The 27,059-nt window shown below is 40.9% G+C and overlaps 1 protein-coding gene across 1 annotated transcript in view; it reads right to left on the bottom strand.

Moving 5' to 3' along the window:
- Positions 1-26,839, bottom strand: part of CEMIP2 (cell migration inducing hyaluronidase 2) — an 83,477-nt gene extending 56,638 nt beyond the window's left edge. The window contains exons 1-4 of the mRNA XM_082615570.1: positions 26,316-26,839; positions 9,740-10,082; positions 5,258-5,398; positions 4,092-4,653 (exon numbers count right to left, since the gene is read on the bottom strand). Coding sequence (XP_082471696.1) covers positions 4,092-4,653; positions 5,258-5,398; positions 9,740-10,070 — 1,034 coding nt within the window. The 5' untranslated portion in view covers positions 10,071-10,082; positions 26,316-26,839. The remainder of the gene's footprint in view (positions 1-4,091; positions 4,654-5,257; positions 5,399-9,739; positions 10,083-26,315) is intronic.
- Positions 26,840-27,059: the final 220 nt, after the last annotated feature.

A 27,059-nucleotide genomic window follows, 5' to 3' on the forward strand; every position in this document is an offset into this window, starting at 1 on the left:
GCAGCCACACTGGAGAACCACTGAGTTAGAGCAGTGGTTCTCAAACTTTGTAGGCATCAGAATCATCTGGAGGGCTTGTTAAATCAGATTGCTGGGCCCCACCTTCTGACTGTTTGAGGTGGGGGCCATAGAATTTGCATTTATGACAAGTTCCCAAGTGATGCTGATGCTTCTGGTCTGGGAACCACACTGAGAACCTCTGAGTCACAGGTCAGAGGTTAGAGCCGTAGGTATCAACCTTAACTGCACAAATTGCAGGGGGGCGTGTCCTAGCCTTCAGAGATCCTGAGGTAAATCATGTAGGGTGGGCCCTGGGCGTGGGATTTTTTTTAAGATCTCATGTATGCAAACAAGGCTGAGCACCACTGTATTATTGGTTTCTTAATATTCTTAAATTAAAACTGTAGAATCACTATCCAATAGATTTAAAATTTTACATGCTTTATATCTATTTGTTGAAAGCAGTATGTTTGAAAAACACCATTTTGGGCTTCCCTGGTGGCACAGTGGTTGAGAATCTGCCTGCTAATGCAGGGGACACGGGTTCGAGACCTGGTTCAGGAAGATCCCACTGCCGCGGAGCAACTAGGCCCGTGAGCCATGGCAGCTGAGCCTGCGCGTCTGGAGCCTGTGCTCCGCAACAAGAGAGGCCACGATAGTGAGAGGCCCGCGCACCGCGATGAAGAGTGACCCCCGCTTGCCACAACTAGAGAAAGCCCTTGCACAGAAACGTAGACCCAACACAGCCCTAAATAAATAAATAAATAAATAAATAAAATTTTTTAAAAAAGAAAAACACCATTTTATTTCTGTGATACTGTGATAAACATCCCAGGGACTTTGTTCAAGCTTGTGGCAAAATCAATCAAAAAAAAAAAAAGAAAGAACAAAGATAAAAAGTCAGAAAATTTGGGGCTTCCCTGGTGGCGCAGTGGTTGAGAGTCCGCCTGCCGATGCAGGGGACACGGGTTTGTGCCCCGATCCCGGAAGATCCCACGTGCCGCGGAGCGGCTGGGCCCGCGAGCCATGGCCGCGGAGCCTGTGTGTCCGGAGCCTGTGCTCCGCAACGGGAGAGGCCACAGCAGTGAGAGGCCCGCGTACAGCAAAAAAAAAAAAAAAAAAAAAAAAAAAAAAAAAAAAAGTCAGAAAATTTGCCTTAAGACTCCTGGTTTAAAACATGAAAAGAAAAATGTCAACTTCCTACTGTAGAAAAAAAAAATGCCAAATGTAATCTATGCTAGACAGATGGCTGGATATTCACGGATGAAAGTTAATCAAAGCATGCCTACAACCTTACAAATTCTACACCCACCCCTGCGTGGATTAGCTACTCTTTGGCTGACTGTGCTTTATAGCTCTATTTATATTCCTTGATACAGCAGAAAGAATCAAATGAAGAATGTCTCAATTTATTATCTCCTGTGTGAGAGGGAAGAGGAAGAATATCAGAGGCTTCCTTTATTTACCAGAACTGCCTCAGCAACTATAAAACAATGTTCTATTCTATTGATATTATCTCCAAAACACTCCTACTTCCCTCCTCCACTTGAGGAAAATTTCAGCGTGCCAGAACATTATCTTCAAAGGGGCATGTTTATGTACCCTGGAGATAATGTCAATGCAATGGAATGTTGGCAAAGGATCACAACTCTAATTCCTCCATCAAATCAGCAGCAATATTTCTAAATTCTAAAGGAAATTTAGAAACAGTAGGGAGAGGAACCCAAAAATAGTCAAACAAAATATTCATAGCTAATGAACACACAAAACCTAGAACAATAATGACAAAAAGAAACAAAAGTTGTAATCTCCGGTATTACTGGATAGTGAAACAAAGTAGGTGTCTGACTTTGAACAGACCACACTTCCATTCATAGGTCTATAAATTATAGAAATATGTCCACATGAGCATGAAGAAATGGATAAAAGAACACTCAGAGAAACACATTTTATGAGAGGTCTGAACTGGACAACCACCCAGATGTCCAGCAGTAAATACACTGTGCTATAGTCATACAATAGAAAATAAACAACGATGAAAATAAGCCACCCTGCATGCACCAACATAAACGACACAATAACGAGGTTGAGCAAAGAAGCCAGACACAAAATATAACATATTGTCTGCTTCCATTTATATGAAGTTCAAAGACAGCCAAAACTGGGGCTTCCCTGGTGGCACAGTGGTTGAGAGTCCGCCTGCCAATGCTAGGGGACACGGGTTCGTGCCCCGGTCCAGGAAGATCCCACATGCCGCGGAGTGGCTGGTCCCGTGAGCCATGGCCGCTGAGCCTGTGCATCCGGAGCCTGTGCTCCGCAACGGGAGAGGCCACAGCAGTGAGAGGCCCGTGTACCACAAAAAAAAAAAAAAAAAAGACAGGCAAACCTGAACTTTAGTGTTATCCACAAATCCAGGGGAGTGGTTTACCTTTGGTGAACAGAGGGAGTGGTCAGTGAACAGGATGGGATAGGATGGGGGTTTCCAGGACACTGGCAACATTCTCTTTCGTGATCTGGGTGGTCACTACGCCAATATCACATGGTGATAAGTCATTAAACTCTGTATTATTGTTTTTAGCACTTTTCTGTATATGTATAATATTTAATTAAACAAACCACCACCACCACCCCAAAAAATAAACCACCTCTAAGCCCTCCTTCTCTACAGCCTACACAGTATACTCCTAAACTTCCCTTGGGCTTCTCACCTTTGGGAAGCCTCTACTGATTCCCCAAGGCTCCTTCTATTTGCACTCCCATCATACCCTGTAGCTGCACTAAGTGTCTCATTGTATGATCCCCTTCTACTTAGGTCTCTGTTTATGCACCAGATTAAAAGAGGACTCTGAGACAGTGTCCTTTCACCTAAGCATCTATGGGTACCCAGCGCTTAGAATCCCCTAAATATTCCCTGGGTGAGTAAAAAGCATTTTAGGAACATTACAGATGCTTTTTCTTCACTAATTTTTGTCTTCTTAACTTTCTCTACAATTCCTATAGCTAATATTCCATTCCAACACTGACCAAAGAAAAAATAATAACTAGATCATTTCAACATGGGAGTTTTGAAGTCCTCTTACATTTTTTTTGTTTTGTTTTTTTTTGCTGTAGGCGGGCCTCTCACTGTTGTGGCCTCTCCCGTTGCAGAGCACAGGCTCCGGACGCACAGGTCCAGCGGCCATGGCTCACGGGTCCAGCCGCTCCGCAGCATGTGGGATCCTCCTGAACCGGGTCATGAACCTGCGTCCCCTGCATTGGCAGGCAGACTCTCAACCACTGCGCCACCAGGGAAGCCTGTCCTCTTACTTTTCACTGCAGATATTCCCTGACTTTATTGTGAACAGTAAGCAGAATTAAAACTTATTTTTCTTTTTTTTTTTAAATTAAATGTTGAGCCAGCTGCTTCCCCAGAACCCAGAACTGCATTAGGAAATCATGATTAACTAGACTATGGCACAAAAACACAAGAATAAATTGTAGGAATGAATCCTACTATCTGGATGAACCTCGTAGCCCTCCAACTTGTGCTTCCTCACATGTGCCAGGGCCCCACAGGCCTGTGCCAATCAAACAAGCAGATTCAAATTAAAGGATTCAAAAAAAAAAAAAGAAAGAAAGAAAGAAAGAAAAAGAAAAAGAAAAAGAAAATTGTGCATGTTCCACCCCTCCTCAATCTTTTCAGACAACTTTTACACCTTAGCACGGAATTGGGCCCTAACCTTTCAACTCATAAGGCACCTCAATTAGCCTGAGTTTCATATGATCTTCAGAAGATAATAAAAGAAGGAAGTCAATCTCCTTAAACTGCCTGATTGCTTTCAGTACGTTTCTGTTCTTAATTTTTCACAAGCCCAATGCTGAGGTTCACAAAGTGCTTCCTAAACCAAAGCCAAGAAAAGAACTTTGTAAACAGTCTTCTGTCCTCCAGTTCAAAGCAAGAGGCAACGAGACTTCCGAATGGTAGTGGCCATTCTGGCCCCTGAAGTCAGACTGTGAAGTGTTTTGTTTCTTTCTCCATCCCGCTCTCCTCTCACACAGACACAGACGCTAATACATAGCAGGAAGGAAAGTAAAGAGATATGTATGCCCACCTGTAGCCCAGTCCTTGGATCAGCTTACTTCCCAGCCGGTCCTGGATCATTTGTATGGTTCCTTGTAAGAGGCTTTTGACTGCTGAATCTCCAACAGCTATGGCAACAATCCGTCCTGGATCCTGGTCTCTCAGGAATTTCTGAAGTCGCCTACTTTCATTGTGGTATTCGTGGGTATCAAACCTCTCAATTTCCAAAATTTTGGCTGTGTCTTGGTCAATGACCCTCACATTGAGGCCCCTGGAAAAGTCCTTTTCAAAGGCATGGGAGCCAAAGGTCAAGCCTGAGGAATTCAGAGTTCTCACCAACAGCGTCCACGATGCCTTCTGTGCCCCATGTAATTCCAGTGTCCCGCCGGCTTCCACACCAATAAATTTTTTGCCAAATGTTGGCATACTTTCACCTTCATCCGACTTGCCATACAAGGCAATTGTCGCTTTGGATTTATAGCGGCAATTTTCTGCTCCAATATGAAGCGCCCCACCATCCTTGATCAGGATATAACGAGTCCTCAAAGTAATATTTCTGGATCCATCTTTATCGTCCCCAAATACAAGCAGTCCTGCAGGGAATAACACTAAGTAAGCCAACTTCTGAAACATCTTTCTGAGGTACAGAGAAATAAATTTCATCTTAAGAGGGGGAAAAAAAGCACTTCCGCAGTTAAGCTGGGAAAAAGAATTTACTAGAAGTCTGCTTAGAAAATTGAACCTGTTTTCAAAACATATTAAAGGAAGAAATGGAGAGTTCATATCTCAACACCCTAAAGATGCCCATGTGTATGAATTTCAATCCATTCACTTTAAAGATACATCATTTCTAGAAAAATATCTAAGACTCTACAAATCTGAATCTCATTTTCACATATGTTAACCCATATTAACTCTCGCATCACTGCCCATAGTTGTAACAAAGATTTAGCTATGAGAGATGACCTTCTGGAACTATTTCCTATTCTATAAATCAAGGGTCTTGACTTGAGTGATTTCTAAGGCCCTTCCAGCTCTTGAATTCTACTGTTCTACCTTAGGAACTTTTCCTGTCTCCATGGTTAGAGTGACACCACATCCTAAAAGCTAAGAATAGTTTTCTACTAAAGAACATCAAATGTTGCCCTGTAGTAAAGAGCAACCTTGCTGTTCCCATAGACAGGGACCACTACTTACCTCCATCCTTAATGATTATAGAGTTCACCGTGGCATCTGAGGTCAGGCGTAACATATCTCCCTCCTTGATAACAACTTGTTTTGCAGAATCTTGTCCTGGATCCCAGTTCCTGAGACGGGGGTTTTGATCTGGGCAATTCTCTATAAAACAATACGTCGATATCCCATTAATCAACAATATGCAGAAATACCTTTAGCCAAATCCAAGTACTACCATCATTTATTGCAACCTGCAAGTAATGGGCTGACATATTTTAATTTCCTTCCATAAGGATGGAAGTCCCATCCATCCCACCAAGCAGAGATGTGTCAAATCCTTTACTTCCTCAACGCATAAAAAAGGTTTCACCACAAAACCAAGTCGCTATCCTCTCGTTTGGGTCAGAGTCCACAAGGTGAAAACAGAGTTCGCCTGAACTATCTACTCTGGAAATAAATCAACAGTAAGAGGCAAAACTCTGAATTGTTCTTGGACCCACTCTAGAAAGCCGTTATAGAAAAGAAACTATGTTCACAACATACTGATAAATAAAAAATAGAAATTGCTAACCAATATGTATATTAGGTATTCCCAGGTTCCTTCCTATGCACAGTGAATCATAAAGTAGGTGATAATAGCACTTCTTTCATTCCAAAGGCAGCCGCTGATAAACATCACTATCTTCAGACATGTACACTTTCCCAACAAAGCTGTAAGAGGCAAATGGCCAAAGACATGACTTCTCATTTTCAGAGACGAGGAAACGGCAGATTAGAGAAGCCAAACCCTAGATTACTCAGCAAGTTGAGTGATATGGAAGTTCCCCTTTAAGAAATGAGGTTTACTTTCCTTGTAGCGTTTCTTTACTAGAATTAGAATTTTCCTCTTGAGGGACTTCCCTGGTTGTATAGTGGGTAACACTTCGTGCTCCCAATGCAGGGGGACCGGGTTCGATCCCTGGTAGGGAAACTAGATCCCACACGTGTGCCGCAACTTAAGAAGTCCGCATGCAACTAAGACCTGGCGCAGCCGAAATAAATAAATAAATAAATAAATATTTTTTTAAAAAAGATGTGTATAGTGTACATAATATGTTAGTAACGTGTAAGATATGTTAAAAAAAAAAAAAAGGACTTCCCTGGTGGCGCAGTGGTTAAGAATCCACCTGCCAATGTAGGGGACACAGGTTTGAGCCCTGGTCCAGGAAGATCCCACATGCCACGGAGCAACTAAGCCCGTGTGCCACAACTACTGAGCCTGCGCTCTAGAGCCTGTGAGCCACAACTACTGAGCCCATGCACCACAACTACTGAAGCTCGTGTGCTGCAACTACTGAAGCCCGCACGCCTAGAGACCGTGCTCCACAATAAAAGAAGCCACCGCAACGAGAAGCCTGCGCACCCCAACAAAGAGTGGCCCCGACTCGCCACAGCTAGAGAAAGCCCACATGCAGCAACAAAGACCCAACGCAGCCAAAAATAAATTAATGAATTAATTTTTAAAAATAAAATAAAGAATAAATGGAGTATTTAAAAAAAAGAATTTGCCTCTTGAATAGATGATGATGAAAACATAAAAGTATTTTGCATTGCCACAGCTATTTAATGCATGAGACATTTAGTTTCTGCTATAATTTGGAAGAAAAGAGAGGAAAAAAATCACACCAATTTTGACCAACTAATGACCAGGTAGTTACTGAGGATCAATTTGTCCACTCTGGACTAGAAAGTGTAAGATTTATAAAGTATATAATTTATAAAATTTAGAATGAGCTCACAGCCCTCAGAGCATATAACCTAGCTTGGGAGAAAAAGCCGCCATGTATGAAATAATACTGAAAAATGTGGTAATTACTTTAGATGCAAAAGAGCTCAGAGAAAGGAGGGGTGGGGCTAGAGTAACTGAGGCAGCTTCAATGGAGCAGATGACACTAGACATAGATCCCCAAAGGGTGGATAGTATTTAAATAAGAGGAGCATGAAGGGGAGATAAGAATACTAGTGATGCAAATATCCCTTACTATCCAAGTCCATTTGGTTGCTCATTTAGAATAGCAAGATACAGCCTACATTTAAACTAAGCAAAGATAAGAATGGACAGGATATGCTTGCAAATCATACGAAGGTGGAAGGTATATGTTGGGGGATAATATGAGAAAAAGTAGAGACACTGGGTACATCACAAAGATATAATTTTTTATAGGAAGAAAATTGTGATTCCTCATTTTGAACTTGCACACCACTAATGCAAGCATCTATTTCTAAGCATTCATGTTGGCTCACGCTTTCTCTTTGAGGTGATAATAACCACTACAGTTAAAATTAGTCCCACTAGTTAAGACCCTGGCAATTATTTCATGGAATTAGTTTTTCTCCTAGCAGTTTCATAATCATTGATATTTAATTCTGATAAATCAATGATCATCACTATTATACTAAGAATAAACCTTAAACTTTTATTCCCATCGAAGAAACAAAAAACGTCTTGAATTCATTCTGACTTAATACTGAGGATTTCTTGAGCTTTTCTTCTACCTCCCTCTCTACCCATAAAACATTCAGCTGGAATGCTCCATGATATCATAAGCAAATGTAGGCCCCAGGTAACAAGCGCTGTACCCAGGTACAGAAGGAAATCCAGAAGGAATCTAAGTCTCAAAAGATCTAGAGCCTACTATAATAGTTACATAATTCCTCTTAATTGTTTATAATTATTCCCCAGGAAAGCAAGCTTCATTAGAAATTTTTTATCACCAAAAATTCCAGTCTGTTTTTTCCAGTAAAGTACACTTAATGAGAAAATATATAGTCTGCAGAAAGCATCAAAAAAATAGCTTAGCTAGCCCCACCTTCTCAGCTACCCATTTGTTGAGCAGTGGATGCATTATCAAAGTTACGTAACAGGGGCTTCCCTGGTGGCGCAGTGGTTGAGAGTCTGCCTGCCGATGCAGGGGACACGAGTTCGTGCCCTGGTCCGGGAAGATCCCACATGCCGCGGAGCGGCTGGGCCCGTGAGCCATGGCCGCTGAGCCTGCGCGTCCGGAGCCTGTGCCCGGCAACGAGAGAGGCCACAGCAGTGAGAGGCCCGCATACCAAAAAAAAAAAAAAAAAAAAAAAAGTTACGTAACAGCAATAACCACAGTGAGGCTGATCCTGAAATATTTCAGCATACCAGATCTTTCCACTGATATTCTGCCCTTATACTGCCAAAATGTGAAACTAAATGATGTTGATTCAAGGAACCACATCAGCAATTCAATGTCTTAGCTGGAATATGAAAACATCAATTAAAGCCACAGATTTCAGCTCTGATTTTCCATAATCTAGCAACCCTTTACTGCAGATTACTTGGAAAGAATGAATCAACAGCAGTGAATTTGGTTATTCATCTGGAGAAAAGGGGAAAGAAAGTCAATGCTATGTGCAATGGAAAGCAATGCTGCAAGTTCTTTACGTGCTCTACTGGCTTGGCCAACAAAGATGTTGAATGAACATCTCTCTTACTTTAGGTCTATTTTCTTAGAAGTATTGACATTACCTCCTCCCAAAACCTTAAAGTCTATAAGATCCCTAAATCACCCATTAAAACTAAATAAACTAATATTTCTAAGTCTTATAACTGGTAAAATGCTTCTCAGACATTATACCCATTTAAGGAGGCACTAATTCAACAAAAATCTGTTGCAGACTATAAAAAAAAAATGCAGACCAGTATGGTACCAATCCATTGGCCTGGTCTGCTTTTTCCACAGTGCTGAACCCTTTGATTTTCAGAGAGACGGATAGGTATTATGAGGCCATTCTTCACTGGTATTATATTGAGGCTGACTGACAATAAACTTTTCAAAATCATTCAAAGTACTGCTATATTACCAACTTGAAAAGCAAAGGTCATTTAAGAAATTAAAATCTCCCTAAATGATGTTTAACTATGAAGACAAGTGTATCAGAACTTATACCTACTAATGGATGTTTTTCTTTAAGGATATGCCTTGTTCCTCAAAAATATTGGAAGCTTCTCTTTTGGAACTGTCTCCCCAACTGGTTTCAAATGGCAGAACACAAATCTTATCACTTTCACTTTTTTTTTCAATTAAATATACTTTATCACTGCATTTAGTAATTTTTATTACTAAAAACTTGTGTCGGTCTGAAAATCATACCTATCACAAAAGATGAAATTGCGCTACCACAGGATTTCAAAAAAGACTCTTAAACTTACTATTTTGAAAAGAAATGCTCCAAGAAAGTCTTGAGCCCTGGGACAAAGTGGGAAAATGGAAAGGAAGAGCAATCCTTTAATTTTATCATTTCCAGTGGATTCCTTTAACAATTGCTCTCATTCATAAGAAGATACACCTCATATTATCTAATTATATATTAGTAAGCTAGAGCCAAGTTAAAATAACAAAAGATTTTTCAGAATTTATTCTACTATTTCCTTCCCTTCTTTCTTCTCCTAGAATGGGTTCTGTATGCACACATGCACACATACGCACTTACCATCTGGAGCATATTTTGAGGATATTCCTAAAATGACTGCAAGTGCAACAAAAAATGAAAAACTAGTAATAGCAAAGCAAATGAAAGTATTTTTGTGCCTCTTCTGCTTTCGGCTTTCTCTCTGGGCTTGTTGTTCCTCAGATGAGAAAGCAAAGGTGGCCCGGGCTTCCGGTCTGGTAGAGGTAAATTTGGCTGATGCTTGGCTCTTTGGAGGAGGAGGGGGACGCAGTGGGACAACCTTCCCTGGAACATAGCCAGATGAGCGATGGCTGTTTCCATTCTGAGGTTGCAGGAAAGCAGGGGAGTGGCCCCTGGAATTAGTGGCATGCATGATATACTGTCACTGTGGAAAGAAAAGAAAATTAAGGCTCAGAAATGTGAGAATTGTAATGGCTTTTTTTTAGTATTGTGGTAAAATATACATAACATGAAGCTTACCATTTTAACCATTTTTAAACGTAAAATCAGTGGCATTAAGCACATTCACAATGTTGTACAACCATTACAACCATCCATTTCCACAACATTTGCATCATCACAAACAGAAACTCTATAGCCATTAAGCAATAACATTCTCCCCTTCGCCCCAGTCCCTAGTAACCACTGTAATGACTTTTTGAAAATATCAAGTCAGCTTACATCCTGGTATAATAAACTATGTCAACAATCACCTTCACTAATCGTCTTCTAATGCCATGGCTCTTAAACCCTGCACATTATAATCACCCACTAACGTTGATGCCCAGTGCCACACTCTCAAAATTAAGTCAGGAGCCAAGCATCTGTATCTTTTAAATGCACCCCCAAGTGACACTAATGAGCATCTAGTTTGAGAGCCACTGTTCTGTGGCAACTGTTCTCAATTGTGCATAAGAATCACCAGGGAATCTTGTTAAAAATGTAGATTCCCAGGCTTTCCACCCCAGTGATTCTGGCTCAGTTGGTGGGAAGAGTGCCCTGGAGTTCACATTTTTAAAATGTACCTTGGTGACACTGAAGCAGGTGGTCACACCTTGAGTATCATTACTGTAAATCACTTCAAATTGAAGTTAGAGTCCATGTGTCATATGAGGACCATAAGGTGGCCCTAACAAGTTCCAGTAGGCAAGCATACATGTTTAGGTGTCTAATTTTTCCACAAAATTTATCTCCTTGTAAAGCAACTGAACTATTTTTAACCATGTTATCACTTAACAGACTGTGAATTCATTTAATGAGAAAGTCTATATTATTTCTTTAAATCCTCAAATTTTGTTTAAAAAATAGTAGCATTCAAAGGTTATGGTTAAGATGATTTTTAAAAATAGCTAACATTCATAGAGCACTTACTGCCAGGCCCTGTTCTAAACACCTTACGTGTGTTAACTCATCTAATACATTTAATTTGTCATATTCATCTAACACGACAAATCTATGAGTAGGTGCCATTATCCCCATTTTACATATGAGAAAACTGAGGACTAGAAAAGTTGATTCGCTAGTTTACAGAGAACCAGGACTTCAACCAAAGAATTTTGAATCTAGAGTTCAGGCTCTTAACAGTTAACACTCATATGTCTTCCAAAACAATTGAGAGACAATAATTTCAAAGAATCAATTCTGCAAAGGTATAACTAGAACTGTGTTGAGTCTGAAAGGGCACCTTAATATTCTCAGAACTTCTTCATGCAGAAGTTTACTAGACTCTACATGATTCTTTCTTATCTAAGAGAAGCTGACATACACACAAAACGGCAGTCCTTTTTACTTTCTATATTCTTTATAGTAAGCATTTACCAGTTTTCGAATAAAAGAATGTTTTGAATGAAACCTTACTCTGTAACTTTGCCAAATTAAAGAAAGAGAGGGAGGCTAGGAGGTAGGGAGGGAGAAAAAGAGAAAGAATGGAAGGAGGGAAGGAAGGAAGGAAGGAAGGAAGGGAGGGAGGGAGGGAAGGAGGGAGAGAGGGAGGGAGGGAAAGAAGAGCTGTCATTTAATATTCTTATTGCAGCAACTGTGGATAAATAAGAAACATGATGTTCATTACTTCCCTTCCTTAACTGCAGCATCTCAGAGTCACCTGACTTCATTCAATACTCTTATAATTAATCCCCCTCACCTTCTGCCAAAACAACAAAAAAGGGTACTTCCAAACTACTCTAAATTACAGCAAATCCATTAAGCACAAAATGTGGCCATTAAAGAAGCCACAAATAAGTGTTCCCAGGACCCAAACGACCTGGAAATTAATGGGGACAGAAAGGGAATCTAATCAGGAATTGATGCTGATTTTACATGGGGCAAAGAACATTCTCAGAGTGTGTCTGTCAAAAACACTTGCTTTGTGGGGTTTGATTTCTGAACAAAAGCAATTATTTAGATGAAGCTTAAGCTCTATGACAAAGGGAGAACAACATGATCGAAGGTGCTGTTGAAGAAACTGCTGTATGTGTCAAGCAGCCGACCAAAATAATAGATACATCCTGCTGGAACAAATGAGAGAGTATGACAAAGACCCCTTTATGATCATCTATTAAGGAAGAAAGGACTAAACTAGATACTCTTGAGTGCCAGGCTCACCAGGGTGAGAGGGGAATCAGAATATAATCTCCTCTGAAAGGGAGTGGAAATCTTTTGTTTGAAGCTGAAATCACTTGATACTTCATTGTTTCAGGGTGAGAAAGGTTGTTATTGCTTAACAGCCTGGAGGCCCCTTTTGTGGGAGATAATGTCTCCAGATGTACCCAAAACAACAGAAAAGGCAGTGAGAGCCTAAATGAAGTCACCAGCCCACTGGGAAAAATATTTGTCTTCACATTCACAAAATGGTATCCTAACATGAAAATTCAGATGGTGTCTGCCACAAACTAACATGATCAATAAATCAAAAATAATCATGGTATGTTTTCCGCAGGACCCTTCTGCAAAACTGTATATATTTTTTTCTATATATTATGAGTCCATTAGCTCTATTTTACTGGAAAACATGTAAATACATAAGCAACAAACACAATCATTATTTTCCTAAGTAACACATTATTGAAACTATGTTAGAATAAATTTACAAGAAAATAATAATATGCAGATTTTCCTCGCAATTTATTACAATTTTTTATAAGACACAAATACATTGCTTTAGGATTTCACTTTACATTTAAGAGCTTGCTTTAGTAGTATTATAAATCAATTACTTTAAAATATATTGATTGCTAGCTAGATTTCAATTATTCATGGGGAAAAACTGTCATTTCACTCATTCAATAAGCAATTGCGAGCTCTTACTGTCATTAGAGAATTGTGGTAGGGACTATGGGGGATAAAGATAAAAGATATACAGCATCCCCAAGAAATGCAATTCCTAAATTCAATTTTATTATTTATTTATTTTTAATTATTCCAAGTATTTATTTAACAGTATTTGTGTCAATGAAATAGTATAAAAAGTTAAACAATACTATACATAGAGTCCTAAATTCAATTTTAAATCACTTGCTTGAAGGAAAAGTGAAATTGACCAAGGAAGTATCATGAAATACTGTGATAGGTTCCCAAGCTGTTCAGTCCATAAGGTTGTTATTACTGGTAGCATTAGTTTGAACATTAGTTTATGTTCCCAAGAACAACAGAGAAACCTAATAGAGGAAAGAGGATGAAGAGTTTCCCCTGGCTTTCAAGCTTTATTCAAGGCTAGCATTAGGTGTCATTTTAAAATTTTTACTACAGATGGAAGTTTTTACTTAATATACTGTTAATTTGTTTATATCACCTGTCATTTTTAAAAGGGCTGTACTTCTAGTGGAAAGCACATAGTATATAGAAGGAACACACCAGTATTTTAAGATATATTTTAAGAGTTATTTTAGACTGTGCTAAACCCCTAAACACAGACAAACGATCCAAAATGAGGAATAACCCAAGTCATTCATATCAAATTTGGAAATACATTCTACAAAGCTTTTGGAGCATAATTTTTGGTATTTAGATGTTCCTTAGAAGAATTATCTTGTGAGTATTTATTTTCTGGATGATTAAAAACCTAGTAGCCCAAAAGGCTTGGTAATAATTAATTTGAAAATAAAATCACACAATTAAAAATTTGCACCAGGAATTTAGGCAAAATTTAAAGTAGATAATGAAAGAAATAACTAAAAGTACGAAAAAATCATAACAACTTAAAGATATGCAGATACCGAAAAAAGGGGTAGCATTCAAAACCTAGTACTTTTGTCAAATTCTCAGTTGCCCTCACAAAAAAAAAAATACCTTAAAAATTTGCGGTTATTTTAAATAAAATTCTTCTCTTGGATAAAAAGAGTGTATAAACTCAAACAGTAACTGTGGGAGAGGCTTACAGTTGGTAAGAGTATTCAACTAATTAATTTGATTATAAATTACAATAATCACAGAAAGTAATTTATTTTGAAATTTCAACAACATTAAAGGAGATCACAGTTGGGGTTTTTTGACCTATTAAAAAGGGGCATGATTTTAAGAAAACTGAGATAGTCTCCTATAAAGTTTTCAAATACTGTGCTATTTTATCCATGAAGGCTTCTCAGGATTCCACAATAAGTTCCCTGCCTGTTCTTCCCTGTACTCTGTTTAAAACTCTTATTGAATCACCTTGCTCTCTGCCTTATGTTTTAGTTAATGTAAGTACGTGTCCATCTCCTGCAGTTGACCAAAAGCCTCTTGAGAGCAGGGACAACACCTTACTCTTCTTGGTATTCTCACAGGAACTTACACCCAGTAGGAATTCAGTAAGTGCTTACTGAACTTAGAACATACTGTTTTCCTCTCTCTCTCTCTCTCTCTCTCTCTCTCTCTCTCTCTGTCACACACACACACACACACACACACACACACACACACACACACACACACAGATTGGAATTTCCCATTTACTCCTTTTTCAACATCCTTGAGGCTCTGGGAAATTTGTCTAATTTCTATATTAGCTACCTTAATTTGGGAAAAATTGAGAACATTTACTACTTCAAGCAAAAAAGTCAACACAGGGCCTCCCTGGTGGCGCAGTGGTTGAGAGTCCGCCTGCCGATGCAGGGGATACGGGTTCGTGCCCCGGTCTGGGAGGATCCCATATGCTGCGGAGCGGCTGGGCCCGTGAGCCATGGCCGCTGAGCCTGCGCGTCCGGAGCCTGTGCTCCGCAACGGGAGAGGCCACAACAGTGAGAGGCCCGCGTACGGAAAAAAAAAAAAAAAAAAAAAAAAAAAAAAGTCAACACATTAATTTTTACAAAATGCTAATATGCAATCTAGTGGGTGACTAAAAGGTATTAACAACTACAAAAAGAAATTCTAAAGATAAAGAACAGCAAACCATCTAGACAAGCTCAACTTTTCACAATATTTGTAAGTTTTAACCACACACCATGAAATGCAGTACATACTTAGGAAAAAGGAGATGTTCCATTCCACTTTATATTGTTATGCTGACAGCAAATAAATGCTATGATCAAAGGAAAAGTCTTCTCAATACAGAGATAGCGGCAAATTAATTCAAAACTCCTAAGAACCCTTTAAAAGGGTTGAGTTTTCATTTTCTTTCTACTGCTGAGCTACTAATACAGAAGGCCAATTGCCTACCACAAGTGTTTATCACTTACACAGTGGTTGAGGACACTTGCCCTATAGTGCAAAATCATCCAGCCCCTCCAACCCAACGTAGGGGTGTTCCACAGCCCATTGCTATGCCATGCATATTGGCCCCATCATACTGACCACCTAATGAAAATGCAATACTTTTGACTCATTTAAGCTCTTTTAAATCCTGCCTACACTTGGTTTAAAAACTTATTTTTGAATGGAAAATTCAGGCTTGTAGGAACAGTCAAGAAACTGGCATGATCTCCTCAAGTTTATCTTTCTTTGATCAAGGACATAATTCTTGAAACAGTATCCAACCTAAAGGTCAGTTCTATAAATTAGTCTACTTTCTGAGAGTTTCAGTACAACTGGCCAAAACCTGACTAAGGAAACTTTTCCTTTTATTAAGATCTTAGTAGTTCTTTGTAACACACGGACTGGTATGCTCAGTCACAGCAAAAATAAAAGTAAATTATGCCAGGAAAGAGAGGTGTTCGCGAATTATCATGAAAACAAATGATAATTTTGTTTATAATTACTAGTAATCATGACCTAACAAAATTCTTAACTAGCTCCTAATGGCCTTGAACTTTCAATTAATGGTTCTAACTTCCAATCTCCTATTTTTAAGAGAAGGACAAGAGAGAATAACAACAAGGTGATTTTCAGGTTTGGGTATTTTTTGTTGGGGCGGGGGAGTAGGAGGTAGGATGTTTCATCTAGTTTTGTTTTAGATTCAGATTATGTCTGTAGTTGATAAACAATGAGCTCAACAACTCAATCATACAAAACTATTCAGTAAAAAACAAACTTAGCAAAGTTGACTTTTAGGATCTTCAATTTCACAAACTGTCAAATATTTAAGTGCCATCAATATTCTCATATAAAGATTTTCAAATGCAAAGGATAAAACAAAGAGAGTTTCAGAGAGGGGGAATTCTCTTATACATAGTTCAGCAGAATATACTTTATTACATATTCTATTCCCAGACCAAACAAGATAAAACACATTTTTCTACAACAATGACTGCAAAGGAATTCAGCATAAATGCTAGATCTATTCCTATAGCTATTTGAGAGAAAATAGACAGATGGTGGGGGAAAAAATAAGTTCACTTTCATTCAGAGATATGCTTGGTTTTGTTTAAGCAGACTCCCAAAGAAATGAATACCCTGAGACTTCTAAACAGGACAGTGCCTTCACACTGTCACATTCACACATTCTCCAGTATTACCCAGCACTTGTCATAGCCTTTCTGTCTTTGTCCTTCAACTCTCCACATCGGGATGAGTCACCAGCACCTGCAATTGTCTGGCACATTCCCAAGAAATAAGACACTTCGCATAGTTAGTTACCTGCATTGATTCCTGCTCATTTCACTAAGCTGATCACACCGAGGCCAATGTTCAGAAACAGAAGGGGAATGCACCAACCTTGAACCATAAACAGTTCCCTATGAAGTGAAAGGATAAGGTACTGAGACACTTTAATTCTAATCTCCTACCTTCTTTTCTCCACTTGGTCAATTTAGACACATATGATGAATGATATACTCAAAAGTTAACCTACTATTATATATAAATGCCAATATGCACCTGACTTCCAGTTTGGTACCATATATTGTTCACATTATCTCCCCCCTCAAAAGGAAATAATTCTCTCAATACACACTAACTCTAATTCAACCACAATACCAAGAAATCACAAGGAATATTTCAAACATATAGTCCTAAAAAGACTAAATTTACTAGAAAGAAATTTTTTCCCACTAAGCATTTGACTTGGAATAATTATTATTTAAAGTTAGAAGACATTTTTTTCCCTTAGAAATTCACTTTTCATTTAATCTATACTCTCTTTGCTAGAAAACTATAGTCAGGAAACAGTAAATCCCTGGAAAACAAAAATTAACTACAAATACCAAGAGTTTGCTTTCGTGGAAAACAACGAAACAATATATGCTCATGGGTCTGTATTTAAGGATTTCAGATTAGCAAATTAGCTACAATTTCACTAAAGTGTATATATCCTTGGCAAATTCTATTGGAATCTCCTGTTAAAATATAGTCCCTCAAAACAGAGTCTTTATCTATAATATCTAATGCCCAAAGTAAACCCAGTGAACACTTTCCCACTTTAAAGTTAAGTAAGTGACCTTTAAGAAATAGTTTAATTCATTATTTTACTCCCCTCACTTAGGAGGCAGATGTCTGATTTTTCTGCCACCAAATATACTCATTAATCCTGTCTTTTTTCAGATCCATCCGTGAAAAGCAATGCTTGACCCTAAAGCCAAGATGGCTGATAGAGCGAAAAGGCTGGAGAACATTATCCCGGGAAACAAAAGAGAAACAAAAGGGGCAAAAATACAGATCTACAGACCAAGGCGGGTAGAAAGGGTGACAACTGAACAATATCTCACATTCCTCGTCCAATCAAAAATAAAATTTTTTAAAAAGAGCAAAGTACGTAGGCCTCTGGGTAGAAGTAAAGAACTAAAGGATAAGCAAAACTAGAGCATGATTGTTCTTCAACTTGGAAAATTGGAGAGAGAAGGAGAGGGTCATTTTACCTACCAGTTCTCTGCTCTTCGCTTCTGTTTCCTTTCTTCCGACTATTATTACTCAGATTCCTTTTTCTCCTTAATTCTTTCTACTGAAAGCTGTTCTTTTTTCTCCCCTCCCTCTCAAGGGTCTTTAGACCATCCCCCCTCGCCCTTTTTCCCCACTGGCTGGGAGGACACAGCAGAGAGACTCCCAACCTGCTGACAGTGATGGATGGCTGTGCAGAGGCACACAATGGCAGACGCAGGCATGTCATCAGCCTTGCAGCTGGCCTTCGAAAGAAAGAACCAAAGCCTAAGTCTGACCTGAGGAAGGCTGATTTAATTAAGGTCATAGCAAAGGGCAGAGCTGCCTGTGGGCTGCATTCTCTGCCGAGTGCCAGGGACAAAGCTTTAAGATGCTTCTCCAGAAGAAAAATTCAAGAAAGTCATGTTGGTAGAATGTTGAAAGGTGGGGAAAAAAGAAAAGACAACAGAGATGTGTTTGATAAATAAGTACAGGTGTACCAAAAGTTTATGATCCAGTGATATACAGACATCAAAATGCAATGACAGTAGGAAACATATACCAAGTATGTTTTGACATGCCTTTCAAACTAAGAAATATTCCAGATGAATAATGAGATGCCCAGACTGAAGTGATCCAGGCTACTCAATACAACATCAAAGCAAAGTTTCTATTAATGGCAGGTGCAGGATCAGAATCCAAATGTATATATATTTTTTAACCTACAACACATAGCCTATTTTTCATACAGTATATTTAAGAGACAAGCCTTACCAAACAGGGAATGCGTTCAGGTTTGGGGATTGCTTATGAGACAGGATTTTGCTAGATGATTGGGACCCAGTGGTGCAAAAAATATACATGATCTCTACCTTCAAGAAGCGCATAGCCTAGCGTTTGCGGGGGGTGGGTGTCAGACGATGACACAGGTAAACAAGTAATTACAATATATGTTGAGGCAAAGACACTAGGCTGGTGTGTCTAAAGGGGTGATAGCCTGATTTTATTAAATCCCAAACTTACTTACCCAAATGTATACCATCAGACTACTACTAATACCTTCCTTTGCATGTGTGAACTAAAATCTACCACTGAACTCTGCCACTAAAATGACAACACACTGGGCTTCCCTGGTGGCGCAGTGGTTGAGAGTCCGCCTGCCGATGCAGGGGACGCGGGTTCGTGCCCCAGTCCAGGAAGATCCCACATGCCGTGGAGCGGCTGGGCCCGTGAGCCATGGCCGCTGAGCCTGCACGTCCGGAGCCTGTGCTCCGCAACAGGAGAGGCCACAACAGTAAGAGGCCCGCGTACCGCAAAAAAAAAAAAAAAAAAAAAAAAAAAAATGACAACACACTGTCCAACAATAAGCAATATAGGGAGAAAACAACAAACTCATGATGTCTTTCGTGTGCTCCAGAAGGCTGGCTGGCAGGTGTCACCTGCAGATGAGTTCCTGAGTTCCTGGCCAAAATACAAAAAAATCACAGTCCCTGTCCTCCTAAGGCTTGTGAAACCTAGGCCTACCATAGGGACCATATTACACCCCTTCCACAGTCTCCTTGACATTTGTCAAATTCAGGGGTACCAGACAGTCAAAAGGCAGGACCCCCAGTGAACGAGCAATTACTCAGCACCAGAGCAGAGGCTGGACTTTGCATGGCTGAACAGGGATAGAATACTGCCAGCAGTAGCAGGACAGGTAAACAGGAGCTGAGTAATGAGCTCAAGTGATGAGGACAAGCACAAGCAGGGAGCAAGAAGAAATACTTTAAGGCTAAAGCCAAGTTCAGACAACATGGTAACCAGGCAGCTGGGGAAGGTTATCCATGAACTGACCATATTGTGAAGGGGGGCCATATGGTAAGGACAGGCACTTGGGCAAGCAGCAACTAATATCCATCAAAAGATGTCATTAATCATGCGGATAAGACGATTTATCTCTCATTTGGCCTTTTCACCTATACCTTCATACACAGCCCACTTGCTACCAAACTGCTAGCTTCTCAACATTACCAGCACTTCATTCTGTCTGAGTATATGGCATTGGATGGTTGGGGAATGGCTATCACCAAGCATCTATTGAACAATTAAAGCCATATCTTTTGCATTAATGAAGTATAATATTTTTTAAATCCTCATACAACGTTGACTTTATAGTGGTGGCACTGGTGGTATTAAAAACAATGAATGGGGGCTTCCCTGGTGGCGCAGTGGTTGAGAGTCTGCCTGCCGATGCAGGGGACATGGGTTCGTGCCCCGGTCTGGGAGGAGCCCACATGCCGCGGAGCAGCTGGGCCCGTGAGCCATGGCCGCTGAGCCTGCGCGTCTGGAGCCTGTGCTCCGCAACGGGAGAGGCCACGACAGTGAGAGGCCTGCGTACCGCAAAAAAAAAATTAAAATAAAAAATAAAAACAATGAATGGTATGTGTGGGGGGGTTTTTTGAGCCACAATTTTTAAAAAATGACTCATTTTTCTCATTTCTTCTGTAACCGGAATCAGGCATTTGTCCTTGTGCTAAACTTAATCTTTCCAATCTCTTAAATGTTAATAATGAATTTTCCAACCTCATTGTGTTAAAAAACAAAAAAACAAACAAAAAACCTCACTCATTCTTCAGGGAAGTGAGTTACCATTAGCAGAGACCATTATGATAAGAGAAGGCTTGCAGTCTCCAAGCACAAACCAGTAATTAGGCAAGAGCCCCCAAATCAATAATAATTTCACTCTTCGGAGAGACTTAGAAATCAGGCATGACATCTAGTTTGTGGTGAATATGCATATGTTTTAAGATACTAACATCAAACTCAGAGTCAATGAGGACAATTCTTTTCTCAGTTGCTCAATATGGATTGTCTTAAGCTGCAACCTTTTCAGGCAAAAACAATGTTCCAGTCGCACTTCTATGCAATGTTAAAGTCATTTTTTAAATACATTAAAGCTAAGACCGCCACAAGCTCTCCTAGGCAAACTTTTCATAATATAAAATCTCATCGAACGCTGCCAAAGTTTTACTTATTGTCCAAACTAAGATGAAGCCCTGATAAAGTAAATAAAGTGAAAGGTTTATCACTTGTCACCATGTAATGAAAATAAATATCTTGTTACAAGTCTGGTTAGTCTAATAATAACAATTTCAGAGCAGATTTGCCTACTAGATCAAAGGACTGATTTGCTGGGAGATAGCAATTCTGAGTTTTAAATCATACACAGCTTTGAGTCTGTTTCACTTTTTGCAAAGAGACATTTTAATAAAGACCCTATGCCTCACACATCTTTGTATCATTCACAGCAACTTGCACAGTGCCTTGCACATCTTGGGAATGTAACAAAATATTTGCTGGGCATAGTTTCTAACAACCAGCATTAAAGGCTTCCCAAAGCAAGTACAGGAAAAACAAAAGAACATGCAAACCTATTTCTAGTATGCTTTTATCATATGTTTCACAACACAAATCTGAGTAATGTTTCTTAGAAGAAGAACTTGCTTCTTTTAAAAAATGTGCACTTTGACAATACTTTAAATTAGTAGACTATTTATAGAAAATGCAAGTAAAGTTAACGTTACTTTTACACTTAGTTCCTTATCTGACAAATTTATTACAAGTAGCTTCACCCCACTCTGTGCACCATATCATATCTAGCTTCTCCCAAACAAAACAGAAGGTATAGTGTCTGCCTTAAACTTGGGCACAGTAGATTTCTAAGCCAGAATGCAAATTATTTCACTATTAAAACATTAAAATAACTAAATTGCTAACAAAACCAAAGAGTAACAAATTAGAGTATATTGTAGAAAAAAATATGCTGGCTGGAAATAGGGACAAAGGGGTTCTTGTCCCTGCTCAGCCATTAATTTACTACATGACCTTACCTAATTAGTTAGCCTCTCTGGGTCTCAACTTCCTCATTTTAATATTATTTTTGAGGCCCATTCAAACTGCATGCTAAGATTCAGCACGTGTAACTGTCCTGCGAACTGATTTATAGTCATACCACCCTTCCCCCAAAAAGTCACATTTAATATGGCAGTTTTAAATATCTGAGTATGGATTTCTATCAAAGGCAATTTATTAAAATGTCAGATGAGCTTAAGTCCATTTCAAGCGGAGAATTAAGGCAAGTATATTAAAGCAAGTACTGCTTACAGATTCAAGTTTCACCTAGACAGCAGCTGTTGCTACTGAAAGCACAGCCTTTCTTTAATAGTGTAGTTGAAAATTACACCTCTATACAAATGGAGAAAACTACTAAGGGTGATTTTCATGGTCTCAAAAATGTAGATGTATAGTTTTTCTTGTCCTTTCTTTTTCCTTTTCTATATTCATTTTGTTAGGATCAAGACAAACAGAAGGACTAGCCTAACTTGGGAGGGAGGGAGAAGAGTACGGAAGTTACAGTACAGACCCAGACAAGCCCCTCTCAACTGATGTACTGTACTAGACAGCCCATCCTTCTAATTAGTGTTCACAATCCAAACGCGATGAAAAGATTTCCTATGGCTGAGATGAAGATGCCTGAACAAGTGAGACTCACCATATGACAACAGCTGAAGACTTGCACTCAGGATGGGATTCAGCACACTCAGGCAAGGGCCAATAAAATAGAAATCTGTGACTGAGACCAATTAGACTAAGTTATAAACTGTATCTATTTACAGCTTTTAAAAAGAACATATTTTGAAAGTACCAAACAGCATGAGCTTGTATGGTATACAAGCTTGTATACACAAGCTATATGGTATATAGCTTGTATACACAGCAAATTAAATCAAAGTTAATCCTCAAAGAATTCCATAAAGTTATTCTACAGATGAAGAAACAATATGTGAAGAATTTGGGGATCTGCCCAATAAGTAAATGGTTAACAATTGTCAGAGCTTTGTTTTAAACTCAATTCTGACTTCAAGTCCTCCAATCTTTACATTTCAAAATGGTACCTCTAACACCAGTTTTCAGCCCCTACTATTATGTCTGATTTAGTAAATTTTATTTTTCACTAAATTGCTTCCCCCTCCCATTCCCAATCTGATCCTCCTCTGGGTTCTTAAAGCATTCTATGCATAATTCTCCAAACACTTATTGGGCTTTCTAATTGTTCATTTCCTTTTGTACCTGATAGACTCATTTCTTCAACAGCAAAGATTGTTTTATCTTTCTTTATAGATGGAAGCCACCAGGTTATCTTTGCTCCTTGTTTTTTGTGGGGTTTTTGTTTTTGGCCTCGAGGCATGTGGGACCTTAGTTCCCCGACCAGGGATTGAACTGGAGCCCCCAGCACTGGCAGCGAGGAGTCTTAACCACTGGACACCCAGGGAAGTCCCTATCTTTGCTCCTTGTGACCTCTCGAATTTCAACCAATTCATCCAACTCCCTCTCCCTACCAAAAAGAACACTCCACAAAGAGAGTGGGCAATCAGATTGCTTCCAGAAAGCCTGACACACAATAGGTGATTAATAATTGTTAGCTGAAGGGATGGTGGGTGGGTGGACGATGCAATACTCATAAATGTTTTACAGCAGTTTACAAGGTACACATTTACATACAGCATCTCATGTGAGTCTAAAACTGTTAATTTGACAATGATAATTTAAATTTTCTCTTTCTGACATGTGGTTCATCATTCTCAATTTCAGAAACTTGCCCAGAGGCACATAGCTAGTAAGTAGTAACTTTTCAAATTCAGAAATGGCCCACAAGACTACCTTACTCTCTGCTTTGTTTCCTCTTCATTTCCAAGATAGCTGTTTGAGAACAGGCTTGATTATGTCTATTAGAACATGAATGAGGCGTTGCCCCATTCTGGTTTCCTGTTGTGAAAGTTTCCTGACTTTTGAAAATTTGAGGGATTATAGGCCAAATCAAGAAAAGAGACTTTATGGGACTTCCCTGGTGGTGCAGTGGTTAAGAATCTGCCTACCAATGCAGGGGACACGGGTTCGAGCCCTGGTCCAGGAAGATCCCACATGCCGCAGAGCAACTAAGCCCGTGCGCCACAACTACTGAGCCTGTGCTCTAGAGCAACTAAGCCCGTGCGCCACAACTACTGAGCCTGCGCTCTAGAGCCCACAAGCCACAACTACTGAGCTTGTGTTCTGTAACTACTGAAGCCTGAGCACCTAGAGCCCATGCTCCACAGCAAGAGAAGCCACCACAATGAGAAGCCCGTGCACCATAACGAAGAATAGCCCCCACTCACCTAGACCCCACTCGCCGCAACTAGAGAAAGCCCGCGTGCAGCAACCAAGACCCAATGCAGCCAAAATAAATAAATAAATAAACAAAAAAACCCCCAATAATCCTTAAAAAAAAAAGAGAGACTTTTACTCAATTAGCTGTGACAAAGGAAATCTAAACAAGTACCATGTAAGAATTCACTGATTCAATTTTCCTGTCCACACACACACACACAGTGCCCAGTCCTCACCTTGCTTGCTCATTCAGACTGTTAAAGGGAAACAGGTGATGACTCAGAATTCACTTCTAACCTACTTTTCTGGGCCTGTAAACACATTCAGATAAGACAGCATCAGATGGAATGAACTGAAAACCACAAGACTTCCAGTTACACACACACACAGATCCTGTAGTGAAGGTACACAGAAAATTGAGAGGAGTGGTTTTAATGTAAAGGATAAAGCACCAAAAGGTGCTACCCAATGTTTACTAAGCAGAGGAAGTGAACTATCTTCTGCTTTGCCCAGAAATGCAAACTCAAAAGAACGCTTTGCATAGCTAATCGAAGACACAACCAAAGTATGATGCCCAGACCAATTGTGAAAATAGCAAGTTTCCTCCAAGGGTCAAACAAACATTAACAGCTCCTTTCTAGACAACCAAAGAACCATAAGGCTAAATATTTTAAATGTATTTGTTTTTATTTTATTTTTTAACATCTTTATTGGAGTATAATTGCTTTACAATGCTGTGTTAGTTTCTACTGTATAACAAAGTGAATCAGCTATATGTATACATATATCCCCATATCCCCTCCCTCTTGCGTCTCCCTCCCAACCTCCCTATCCCACCCTTCTAGGTGGTCACAAAGCACCGAGCTGATCTCCCAGTGCGAGGCAACGGCTTCCCACTAGCTATCTATTTTACATTTGGTAGCGTATATATGTCAATTCTACTCTCTCACTTCGTCCCAGCTTACCCTTCCCCCTCCCGGTGTCCTCAAGTGCATTCTCTACGTCTGCGTCTTTATTCCTGTCCTGCCCATAGGTTCATCAGAACCTAAATGTATTTGCTTTTAAAACAGAGACATTTCCAACAGGTAAGCCTGGCTTCTTTGAGGACTCAGTCCTCACTCAGCTCAGGTGAAACCTCCCTCCATCCCCCTTGCTCTAAATTCTTCTCACTTTGTACTGGGAAGAGCTCACGAAGATAGTATCTGCACACCCTCAACACGCGCAATTATGCAACATCGCATCACAGTCACACTGAAACAAGGGGAGTGAACACAAGCCAGTGAGTGGCTCCTGTGCGGAATGAAAGTTCTTAAAATTATTAAGCACTCTATCTTTAACCCTTACTGCTGATGAAAGGAGACATATATCAAAGTCTGTTTTCCTAACTTAATGCGGAGAATTTAAGTGAGCGGCTTCCGCTCCACGGGAAATCTGGGGACACAAATCAACCCTCAGCAGACAGCATCCAGGGACGTCAGAACCTTGGTTTTATTACAAGGGGTGTAGCAACCAGCATTAACCGCAGCACTTAGGGGTCCTCACAGAGCCGGACGCCCTTCCTTTGCCAAGACCTCCCAACTTTGCAGAGGAAAGCTGGAAGTGGGGGCCAGTGCTAAGCCTTTCCCCAGCTTTAAAGAAAGCTGCAGGAGATCTTAAAGAGTCGCCTTACCTTAACTAAAAGAAACTGGGGTAGGAGACGTGGGGGGGGGGCACCAACCCAAGGTAATAAAGAGACAAAGATTACCACAAACGCGTACGCGCGCGCTCACTGAAGCCGAAACTCTGCAATGCACATTCCACCAACCTTTCACTGTAGTCGGCTTCCTGTGGGGTTTATTCCCCCAAGCCAGCCCTCTCCAGAAAGTTTAAGACTGTTCACACAGACTTTCAAAGGTCCATTGTTTGCTTCCCCGTAAAAGCAATGAAAAGAGCGAGGGAGAGAAAGAAATCAAGATGTGGTTCCCAAAGACCCTTTCTTATGGACAGGACTTACTCGGGGGAGTCTTGTTACTCCTAATCCAAAGAGGAGAAAGGCGGCGCGCGGGGGGAGGGCGGGAGGGTGCTGTGGGAGGCGGGAGGATTTTGCCGTTTCAATAGAAATGCCCCAATGCCTGACTGCCGGGAGCCGGGAAGGAGCGGAGGACCATGGTCCGCGTCCTGGCAGTGGCCCCCAGCGGGCAGCAAGGGAGGCAGGGCGGAGGGGGGGGCTGGTGACCCCGTTGCTTCTTACCTTCCCCTCCCCCGCTTAACGTCGGCTAATTCAGGTGCCTACACAGCAGTCCAAAGAGACAGAGCCGAGCTCCTGGCGTCCCAGGGTCTGGATCTTCCCTCCATTGCCAGGGAGCCCCTCCAGCCCCGGTCCGCCGCCGCTGCCGCTTTTACGCAACTGGCAGCCGCAGCCTCTGCCAGGAGGTGAAACACTCTCCTCTCGGGAATGACGCGCACTTCCCTCCGCCTCCGCCTCCTTCTCCTCCAGTCCCGAGCCTCAGGGGCAAGGGCCTCGGCTTGCTCTCTCCGGAGCAGCTACTCCGCCGTCTCCGTTCCTTCCCCTCCGGGAGGAAGAGGAGGAGAATCGTGGCCCGGGCGGCTCGGGCCGAAGCGTCCGCGCGACAATGAAGCGGGGGCGGCCGCGCTGAGCAAAGCGGGGTTCCGGGAGTCCCGCCTGTCCCTGGTCGGCGGGCGCCGCGGCTAGCTTGGGTCGCGCTCAGCCTCCGCCGCCCAGACAAGCAACCCGGCTCTGCGGGGCCGAGGGCTGTTGATTGGGCGCTCGGGCAGGCGAGACGAAGAAGGCGGGGGGAGAGGAGGAGCCTGTGGCCGGAGGAGGCGGTGACCGCGCAGGGCTCCTCCCGCTGCCCCAGCTCAGGGCGAGCTGCGAACGCCGGCGCTCAGCGCCTCTCGCTGCAGCGCCCAGGAACAGCACCTGACCGCCCGGTTGCCGGAGCAGGCCCCCCAAGCAGCGCCCCACGCTGCGGCA

This window comes from Mesoplodon mirus (assembly GCF_964341445.2).
Source record: "Mesoplodon mirus genome assembly, chromosome: 1".
NCBI lineage: Eukaryota > Metazoa > Chordata > Mammalia > Artiodactyla > Ziphiidae > Mesoplodon > Mesoplodon mirus.